Source organism: Phoenix dactylifera, chromosome 13 (assembly GCF_051530095.1).
Source record: "Phoenix dactylifera cultivar Ajwa chromosome 13, Ajwa_hap1_PhDact_Kaust_v1.1, whole genome shotgun sequence".
Lineage (NCBI taxonomy): Eukaryota > Viridiplantae > Streptophyta > Magnoliopsida > Arecales > Arecaceae > Phoenix > Phoenix dactylifera.
The window spans coordinates 26,011,423-26,022,192 of record NC_143202.1 but is presented as its reverse complement, the minus strand read 5'-3'; the positions used below and the strand labels follow the sequence as shown (position 1 = coordinate 26,022,192).

The window sequence follows — 10,770 nt, the reverse complement described above, 5'->3', positions numbered from 1 at the left end:
CTGATTAGTGCGATGTAGAACCAATAATTTGAATAATGAATAGCATGGCTATACATACTCACAAGAAACATACGAGCCCTCTAATAAGGTTGAACTCGGAGAATGGAAATATATTCACCAATTAGCATTATATGATATGATACTAGAATTTAGCATGCAAAATACAAAGGAAGAGGAGATAAAATAAAAAAAGGGATTACAATATTTGGTTAAATGTTGTTCACATTACAATGCTACAAAGTAAATGAGGATTGAGAAGAACTTGATTGGCGAAGAAATGATAGAAAAATCTGGGGAAAAAAACAGATTGGATGAACCCTCACCCATGTAGTTCCGCAGGAACACCACAACCTGAAATATCTCTCGCACGTGCGAGAGGTACGTTATCCCGCGGCTCTCTTTAATCCCCCCCCGCTCCGTCCTCGCCGTCCCCCTCGTGGTCCGTTCCTCCCTCTCTCCTCTGCCAAGAAAAACCTCACTTCCGTCCCTCTCCCGTCTGCGCCCATGTCCCCTGCTTCCCCTTCTCTCCCCTCCTCAGGTACTTTCTCTCTCCTCCTCTCCTATCCATTTCCTCTTCTTGTGTCTTCTTGATTTCTTGCTAGGGTTTCCATTTCGATCCTCCGATCTCCCCTCTCCGACCTCAATCTCCTTGGATCCATGGCAGATTCGCGCCTCAAATGGCGGAAGAGGAAGCGCGACAGCAACTCCAAGCGGCAGAAGCCCCACGACGACGACGAAGAGGACGACGAGGAGGAGGAGGCCGCCGCCGCGGAGGAAGCGGCGGAGGATGATGACCACGACTCCCAGGTCAACAATCCGGCCTCCGATCCCGTCCTCGACCTCCGTGAGGCCGAGGTCCTCTCCGATGCCGGCCAGCGTATCTCCGATTTCCCCGCCGCCGTCCGCCGGACGGTCAATCGCCCCCACCCCTCTGTCCTCGCCCTCGTCGCCGTCGAGCGCTCCCTCTCCTCCTCCTCTGCCGCCTCCGCCTTTGCTTCGGCCGTCCCGAGGCCTTGGGCCCCTCCGTTTCTTGAGAACATTTCCCACGGCCAGCTCCAGGCCCTCTCCTTCGTCCTCCCAGACAACCCGTCATTACTCCAGCCGCCCGACCTCGACAAACCATCGGCCTATGTCTGCACTCCGCCGCCGCTCATGGAAGGGAAGGGCGTCGTCAAGCGGTTCGGGAGGGAGCATTACATAGTCCTCCCCATGCATGCCGGTCGGTACAATCTCTTTGCTCATTTTTTTCTTTCTTCTTTCATTCAAAGCCTTTGGTTGGACGCTTAAAGTTGATTTCTTGGAGGCACACAGATTGGTTCTCCCTGACGACGGTGCACCGGCTGGAGCGGCAGGTGGTGCCGCACTTCTTCTCTGGGAAGTCGAGCGACCACACGCCGGAGAGGTACATAACGCTTCGAAACAAGATAGTGGCCAAATATTTGGAGAATCCGGGAAAGAGGCTGTCTTTTGTTGATTGCCAAGGGCTTGTTGCCAACAACGAGCTTTATGATCTGAGCCGCATTGTGCGGTTCCTGGATCACTGGGGGATCATTAATTACCTCGCCACCTCCTCAGTTCATCGAGGGCTCAGAATGGCTGGTTGTCTTCTAAATGAGGAAACTACCGGGGAGCTTCAGCTCAAGACTGGCCCTCTGAGATCCATTGACAGTCTGGTGTTGTTCGATAGGCCTAAATGTAGTCTCAGAATGGAGGATATCGCTTTGCTGTCATCTTCGTCTTCTTCTGCATCAGTGGATTCTGATTCTCGACTTCGTGATTTGGATGGTAGAATACGGGAGCGCCTATCCGAGCATGCATGCAATTACTGCTCTCGGCCTCTGCCCAATTTGCACTATCAGTCACAGAAGGAGGTCTGTTTTAATCTACAGTTTGAAGATGCACTACATAGAGTATTATGTTCATACACCCTCTTTTCCAAATTTTAATTGGATTCGTTATTTTTTGACCATATTCTGCATAAAGTACTGCTGACTGGGTTCGGTTTCAGAACAAAAATCCTGAACATGATATCATGAAAAAGTTCTCTTTGGTTGCTTTTGAGCATGCTTGCAGGTGATATTTCTTCGATTATTATTCATCGCCACAAATCATCTTAGTTCGGAGATGTAAACTACCCTCTTCGCCACCCAAATTCTTTTTTGACGTAACAATAATGTAGGAATGGTTTACGCCTTATCGCATTATTTTGGAGCTTCATTTATCATCTCAAACATTTCCAGATCATTTTCCGTATTTTTTTAGTTCTTCTTGAGCCCTCAACTTGCTGATTGTACTTTAAGATAGCCTCCTTACTTGAAATTGCCTCTCGTCTTTGGTGCACATATTTAAACCAAGCCAACATCAATTTGTCCTTATTTTATTCTTTATTGTTTCTTACTGAACTTCTTTTATGTGCTTGCATTTAACTTTATCCTTCTAATCATTACCGGACATCTGCTTCGCGTTCCTTGTCGGTATGCTGCTGCCCATATTTATTGGCCCTGCTCACGACATGACACCGTGATCAATTAAAAAGAACTAGTGCTGGTGGGATTGCGCACGAAGTATGTGCGCTTTGAAGCTCACGTGGAAAGCTAAGATGGCCTTTTATGCCACGTAATAAGAGAAAGTAGGGGAAAAAGAGCATGTAGTGCAGTAGTTCACCTATAAGGGCGATCGCTTGATGTATATGCATTGAACTTGGAAGCTCGCGTGTTGTTTGAAGCTCATATTGAAAGCTCCGAATGGGCTTTTGTATCATGTGACAAGAGAAAGTTCAGAAAAATCAGGTAGTGCATTAGCAATAAGTCGATATATTATTGCAAGTAAGCGGTGCTAGTTAACTACAATGTAAGGCATATGCTTGGATGCAATTACGTGGAACTCAATCTGTGTTTTCAGACATATCTAGATTTGACCTTCAGTGAAGATAGCATTAAAAGCTTGCTTGCCTTGCGATGCCATTGGGAATTTAATAGTCTAGATCGTCGAATCTGATATCTTATGAGGCTTTAGTGAGTGGATTTTCATGCTATTCTTTTGGTACTTTTTGGGTTATTTATCTGAAGTATTTCTGGTGTCCTATTTCGACTCAAATTTATCAGCTACCAGGTGTCCAGTCGTATTTATCAAAATAGATATATATCAGTAGATCTATTCCCTGTTTACGAGTTCAAAATAGATATACATCGGTAGATCTATTCCCTGTTTACGAGTTCAAAATAAGGGCTCAAATTGGCTATTAAAGATGGACCTAGATATAGGTGTTTATTAGGTGGTTCCGGTGGCTGTTTGGGCTTGATCTGTTCCCTGAACTAAAGAATTAGGATGCCTAGCCTATTAATAGGCTCTTTCAGGGATCTTCAAGAAATTGTACGGAGATTTTATTTGAGAGAAATCAGATCTTCTGTTACCAGATCTAGAAATCAGATCTATATTGCACTCTTTCAGGGTTTCTTATAAAAAGGACCTGCTAGCAGGCTCAGGGCTGGATTTACATTATTTGCTAAGTAAACTGGCTGATAACTCAATATAATTTGGATCAAAACTCGGATCTGAGTTGAAGTGAAGCTATATTATTCATGTGCAGCCTCCAAACTTCTACTAGGACACATCACCCGTGTAATTCTGCTGCAGAAATGCTGTTTAAGTTTTATCTTTTGATAAAAGCAAAGGAGAATCTGTATTAGGTAGCATAAGAGAAGGAAGAGTGGGAAGAAAAAAGGTACAACTGTTCGGTTATCACATCTAACTAAACACCCTTCTATGTAACTATGAAATTAGGACATGCACTAGGGGCTGGTGCGAAGACCAAATTTTCCCTTTAGTGAAGCCGGTTATGAATAACATGTATGTGGCTGTAGCTAGTAATGGGTTCATAGACATATTAAATAATTATGTAAATATCCATGTAAAGATACTGGCCCTATATTATTGATCAAGTCCCCAATAAAATGTGCTAAAGTATTCAATGTTTTCCCTTAAGTGGCGCTCTAGATGTCATTCATCCCCTGCTTGGAGCACATGGTCAGGAATCTGTCACCCAAAAGCTTTGCTGAGATGATCTCCTAAATTATTTTTGGACTTCAGATGGTGCAATAATCATCTTGTTCATCAGTGCTTGATTAAAATGATAGGCAACTTCAATATGCTCCGTCCTTTCATAAAACTTTGGACAACTAAAAATAAAGATTGCATCCTGATCATAGTCTAGCTCATAGTGAAGCCTAATTCCTGTAATAGATTTCGAGCCTGAAATGACTGATATACATTGGGAATGATTTCTTTATGCTTTGCTTTGATGCTTCATCATGCTTTGACTTTTTGCTTCACCAAAGAAGATATTTCCTCCGGCATAAGTACAACACTATATAGTAGATCTTCTATCTGTTGGTGACCTTCCCCTACTGCACTTGAGCAATCAGCCACAATTAGATGTTCGTGCTATATATAACTCAATTTTCTCCATAATAATGTTTTGCCTGTGGATGAATTTAGTTTATTCAGATACATCATTGTTTGGTAGATCTTCATGAAATAAGCAATGAAATTAGTTTCATGTGGTCAAATTTTCTCCAATATTCTATCTTTCATTTACAAATGCTGGCAAGTGATAGGCTGCCAACTGTGAGCAAGTTTTATGCTAATTCTATTTTGTTGCTTTATCCATGCTAGTTTTGCTATATACTCAAGTATGGCTGATGCATTTAATAACTATGCATCGTCTCTACTGTGAACAATGTTAATGCTAATTCAATGCCTTCATAAATCATAATTAGTATTTGTTCTTGATTGTAATTTTTTGAACAGGCTGATGTAATACTTTGCTCAGATTGCTTCCATGATGCAAAATTTGTTACGGGTCACTCAAGCTTAGATTTTCTGAGAGTAGACTCCAGGAAAGATACACCTGATCTTGATGGGGATAGCTGGAGTGACCAGGAAACTTTGCTGCTGCTAGAGGCCTTGGAGAAATATAATGATAACTGGAATGAAATTGCAGAGCATGTAGGCACCAAGTCAAAAGCACAATGCATTCTTCATTTTATTCGTCTTCCAACGGAGGATGGTTTACTAGAAAATATTGAACTACCACACATGGCTGTTTCATCTGATTCCTTGAAAGGACACAAGCCTGGATTGCCATTTTCTGATTCTAATGGTGATGCCACAGGTAGTTCTACACTGCCCATGCACATCAATAAAGATCAGCATTTGTCTTCCTATGCTGCCTTTTTATTTTGTTCTTCTTTAGTGTTCCTGTTTTGACTCTTTCTTCCTTTAGGCACTTGCCTTCAAGAATTAAATTCAGGAGACCAGATTCCATTTGGTAATTCTTCAAATCCAGTTATGTCGCTGGTAGGTAACTACATTGTTCTGCGTGGATTTACTTTCACTTCTTTCAAATGAATGGACAATTAATTTAATTTGCATATCTGACTGGTATGCTTGATTTAATGGCTGTTACTTTGGTTTATGGAAATAATAGACTTATAGTTAAATATCTTCTGCTTATCTTAAAAACACCAACTGGTTCCAAATATGACAGTTGCTTTAAAATCTGATGGACTGTGATTTTCAATTTTCATGGCATGATGGAGGTGTAACGGACATTCAGTCTAGAGCGATGGTTAGTATGCTTCAATGCTCATACAAGCGTATATACATGTCTATATATGTGCAGACTGTGGATGCGGCCCATACAGCCATATCGACATCTTAAAATAACATGTCCTCCCATCTCTTTTGTGTTTCCATACGATACAGACTTGCCAATCATCTCATAGCTTTAAATGAAAAATAGAAAGAGAAAGTGTAATCCTGTTAAAAGCATCTAACATCAAGAAACCAAAGAAAACACTGTGTTGCATCTTAACCTGCCTCCTTATGTGACAATAAATGACCAACATATCATCCTAATGTTTAATCAGTATGAGTTAATTATACCAGTCATGGTTTTTAGGTATGTAGCAAGATGTCACATAGCCACCCAAAGCAAATAATCCACATAAACAAATAAGCACTGAGATTTGTGCCCCTTTGTAATTTGAATAACCGAGTATCCTAAAGTGTTGGAGGAAAAAAGTAGACTGAATGATTTTTTTTTTTTTAATGATAATGAACATTGCAGCTTTGAGCCAAATGGTCTCATCTTAAGATATAGCAATCTTCATCCTTGGCAACCAGTGTATTTTGGATAGCTTTGCTGCTAACATTGTTGCATGCCTTAATGCTCTTTGAGTTTGCGTTGATGTAGAACCAGATATGTGTATATTCTGTTAGGCCAGTTACTGTAATATAAACGATATGTTTTGTAAAGGTTCAGTATGGCTGATTCATTGTGACCAGGGTGGAGTTATATGGGCACATGGAACAGTATGCATAGCACAATTATCTATGAAATACTCTCTAACAGTCTACAATTCCAGAATTTTATGCCGCTCGGTATCTTGACTGTTACATAGTGAATTGGTTGTAGTAGCTTGATTGGAGGTTTCCATTTATAGTAACTTTTGGAGAATTAGAATTCATAAAACCAATGTTCAATAGTTTGCAACTAGATATGTGTATTGTTCAGTCAATCTCCAAGAATTGTGATTATAGATATGTTTATAGTTTCATTGGCTCTTTACCAGTTATCGTCTTTGTGTCATTTAATTACTTTACTCTGTCTAACTGTTTGGAGAAGTTTCTAGGTTGCATTTTTGACCTCTGCAATTGGACCAAGAGTTGCTGCAGCCTGTGCGAGTGCAGCGTTATCTGTCTTGACTAAAGAGGACCCCAGGTTAGAATATTGAGCTTTTACTAGTGATGGTTAAGCGCATGATGACCAACTATTTTCCAACGATTTCCATATAATCTATCTTTGCTACTGCATTTATGTTTAACTTGGTTATTTTCCTTGGGCTTAAAATTACCTTAGTTGCAAAGTCTCACCAGTGCCATGTTTTGTGTTTGTTGATTTCTGTAATACAAGCTTTCGTCATCTTGAGTTGCAAACAAATAACATTAGACTTCTGCTTTGCATTTGTAGGTTGAGTTCTGAGAGTACACATTCTGAAGTTGGTGCTCATGGAGCACATGCAAACTTAGGTTGCCAGAAGGGTAAAATACTGATTCTTTTTCTGTTTCTTCATTTCCACACTTTGTTATTGTTTTCTCAAAATTTCCATTTTTAATCCAGATGAAACTCCAGAAGATCAAGTGCCATATGCTAAAAAAGATGCTACTTCTCCTCTTTCTCCTGAGCATATAAAATTAGCAGCCAAGAGTGGTCTATGTGCAGCAGCCATGAAGGCAAAACTGTTTGCTGATCAAGAGGAGCGTGAAATTCAGAGACTGGCTGCCACTATCATAAATCACCAGGTCTTTGTATAAACTAATGTTGTTTACCATGTTGTGTGCTATGTTTGTTTATCATAAATGTCATTTATTAAATTTCTTGGACATATATGTCAGAGTTTATTAAGATTTCAGATAATATCTGACAGTTCTGAACTGATATCTTAGGAGAGACTTTTAAACTAATCTTTTGAAAGATGAGATGGCTGAAAATAGAGCAAATGATTTTCTGCATGCAATTGATTGATGGCAACTGATTGTGTTTTTGTTGCTGTTACTGAAGAGTTCTTACTCCATCATACGATAATGCTATGTGATAGAACCGCTTAATAGAAAGATCAGCATGAATAGACTATTTTAAATGTTACTGACATGGGTTGATGTAAAGGTTAATATAAATATTAAATCTTACAGGCCATTGTGAAATGTATCAATCATTAGGCTTGTGATTGGGTTTGTAAACCCAAATTTGTAAGTTTCTTCTAGCTCTTGTTCAACAAATTTCACCTCTTATACTAGTTCGTAGCCTTTTACATCCATCTTGTTCCTGCAATATGCTAATTACTTATTTCACTTAGCCATGTGAGACCAATTCATGTCATTCTGGCCATATGTTGAACTGATGCTGATTTCATTTCTTCCTATTTGGTCAATTTTAGCATGATATCTATATATTTGCATCTATTTTAAGGATTTTTACACTTATATTTTAACATTCTCAAAATTGATGTGCTTGAATTCTACCTCATTAAAATGATAAATTTTGTTGCTTCTTCCTTGAGAAGGATTTTGTAAATGAATTGGTGTGTCTTTTCTTCCATTAGAAAATGAAGTTTCACTTAAAATGCAACGCATTATTGAACTCTTTGACTGGTGTATGATTTCTTTGGATTTATGTTCTGATGGAGTGAATTCCATTATTTTGATATGTTGAGGGTATGGGTGTAACTGGGCCAAGCTTGATTGAGCCTGGGTCTGATCAAGCAAGGCTTGAAAATAATTTTGAGCCTGAAATTTGTAGGTCATATTCAGTTCAATTGTTGTTTCATTAAGCCTGAATTGAAACTGAGCCAAACACATGCCTATTTTGACTGACTTGATTGCCTTGATTGAGCCAAAAGTAATTCAAGCTTGAAATTGAGATTGGCAAGAGAAGAGGACTGGTTGTTGCTAGTGGTGACGGTGCAGAAGTGATGTCAGTCAATCTCAAACTTGTATTAAGGTCCAACTCTGAAGCATTCATGGTGCTGGACTTAGCTCTTGTCCAATGTAAGGAACCTACGAAAATAGTGAGCTTGTTATTTCCAAGGAGATCAAGACCGAATGGGTCAGGTGGTCCAAGTGGGCAAAAACCCAACTCAAAAAAGCCTAATCCCTGCTCAGGTTTTATGCCCTGGGCTCAAAACATAAGAAGCCCGAAAATTTTTGGCCAGGGGGAATCTCTGATTTTAGCCTAGAACAAATAGTACCTGGATTTCAGCCCCAGCCTGAAACCAGAGAAACTAACCCAATTCAGTTTGGGATTGAACCCCGTATCCTTGAGCCCAGGGCAGGCCTGAGCTTTCAAGGTACCCTTGCTCATCCTGCAACACAAATACCTTGCATGCTTTGGACCCTCGGCTGGTATAATCCAACGACAGAATGAGAAGAGACAAATTCTGCGGATGGCTGGATGTCAGATGGTGAAGGTAATTTCGTTGGTTCTAAGCCTTGGGCTAGTTTAGGTAATCATAAACTTGAGCTCATTGAGACCGCAACTGAACCAAACTGTTCCATGGTTCTTATGTGAGAAATGGTGCCTCAACGTTTTGATGTGGGTATCATTGCAGTTCCTTGTTTCTGTCACATAGACAAGTTTTCGGAGATATTTCAAGCACAATTTCAAAGCACACGTATTTGGTGTGCTTTGACCTCTAAAGCCCGATCACTTTGTCATTTTCTTGCCTTCTATTAACTGCTTGCAACATCATCCATGAAATGCCTTTCTTAGAGGGATATGATATGAGCTTGTTCTGGATTATTTTGTGTTGTTCATGAACTGTATTCAATTGCATGGCCTTAAAAAGTTAAGGGCAGGGAATTAGCATCACCATGCACTGTATACCAATCTTCTCTTTCCACTCTCCCTTTACAATCTGTAACTTGTAGTTGTCAGTCTTCTCTGATCTGGCATCGCTATGCATCATTCTAGATTTGCACCACCAGTTTTTATTTAATGCATTTATGAAGTTCCGCGATATGGTTGGTTATCCTTGGGAGAGTCTGAGGTTTTGCTGTTGCCATAATATTGTTCCTGTTTTCAAGCTGATGTGCCTCCCATTTATCTTGATGCAGTTAAAGAGGTTGGAGTTGAAGCTGAAACAGTTTGCAGAGGTGGAAACCACTCTGTTGAAAGAATGTGAACAGGGGGAGAGGACAAGACAGAGGCTTTCAGCTGATCGTGTTCGGACGATGTCAACCCGGTTTGCTCAAGCAGGAACTACTCACTCATCTGCAGCAGGGCCAGCAGCAGCAGCTGCTGCTGCTGCTTTGAATGCAAACACAAGACAACCAACCATGTCACCCTCAGTTGGGCAGGCAAACATCTCACCTGCCTTTGGCAACAATCTGCCAGGACATCCTCAGATGTCATTTATGCAACGACAACAAATGTTTGGTTTTGGACCCCGATTACCTCTCTCTGCGATCCACCCATCTCCCTCCACCCCCTCTCCAAATGTTATGTTCAATTCTGGTGTGGCAAGCACTTCTAATCATCATCCGTTGCTGAGATCCTCATCAGGAAATAATTCAAGTATTGGTTAAAGCAGGTGTTTTGAGGTGGGGGTTGCAATATTAGCGGTATGGATTATGTTAATGCCCTTGCCTAGTGCAGCTGTATCGTTTCTTACTGTGATTTTAGAAATATTCCTAGCTTTAGTCTTTCCTTTTTTTTTTCTCTCCCTTTGAACATGTAAATCCAGTAGTTGGAGCCTGGCCTTGATTTCGCTGTCATGTTTTCCTCTCAGAAAGAGACATGAAACCATTACTCTGAAATCCAAATCATGCTCTCTTGGTAAAAAAAAATGGAGTGCTGTGATGCAGAGGCTATTTGCTAGTCCAATGGAGAGATCTGCAAATTAGAAGTACAATCTAAATGTGGTCAAGCTGGGTATATCCATCCCCTGACCCAGGCATATTCAAGCACCATGTTCCATAGCATTACTTTCCTACCATCCATAAAGCTTTGAATGTAGGCACATTTTAAACATCTAAGTAGATGGAAGTTAAAATGCTGGCAAGCAGATGATCCAACCTGCATGTTTATCCACTCATGGAGGAAACTTCTGTATCCACTTTGTCTTTCCTATGTTTTCTATTGACAGATTTTGTCCGGCAACGCTGACTGTAACATCTGTCGGTACGAGAGCCTCCTCAGATGATGATTCA

General features: G+C 40.5%; 1 protein-coding gene across 1 annotated transcript; it reads left to right on the top strand.

Moving 5' to 3' along the window:
* The first annotated feature begins 391 nt into the window (after positions 1-391).
* LOC103719948 (SWI/SNF complex subunit SWI3C homolog) lies at positions 392-10,457 on the top strand. The gene is made up of 9 exons (XM_008809437.5): positions 392-538; positions 665-1,219; positions 1,312-1,871; positions 4,810-5,173; positions 5,285-5,358; positions 6,696-6,784; positions 7,034-7,104; positions 7,184-7,365; positions 9,676-10,457. The coding sequence occupies exons 1-9, from the start codon at positions 505-507 to the stop codon at positions 10,144-10,146; spliced, it is 2,400 nt and encodes a 799-aa protein (XP_008807659.1). The 5' UTR covers positions 392-504; the 3' UTR covers positions 10,147-10,457.
* Positions 10,458-10,770: the final 313 nt, after the last annotated feature.

Coding starts and splice junctions, on each gene's coding strand:
- LOC103719948 (XM_008809437.5), top strand. CDS start 505: ATGTCCCCTGCTTCCCCTTCTCTCCCCTCCTCAG. Junction 539..664: donor CCCTTCTCTCCCCTCCTCAG/GTACTTTCTCTC, acceptor GATCCATGGCAG/ATTCGCGCCTCAAATGGCGG. Junction 1,220..1,311: donor AGTCCTCCCCATGCATGCCG/GTCGGTACAATC, acceptor GGAGGCACACAG/ATTGGTTCTCCCTGACGACG.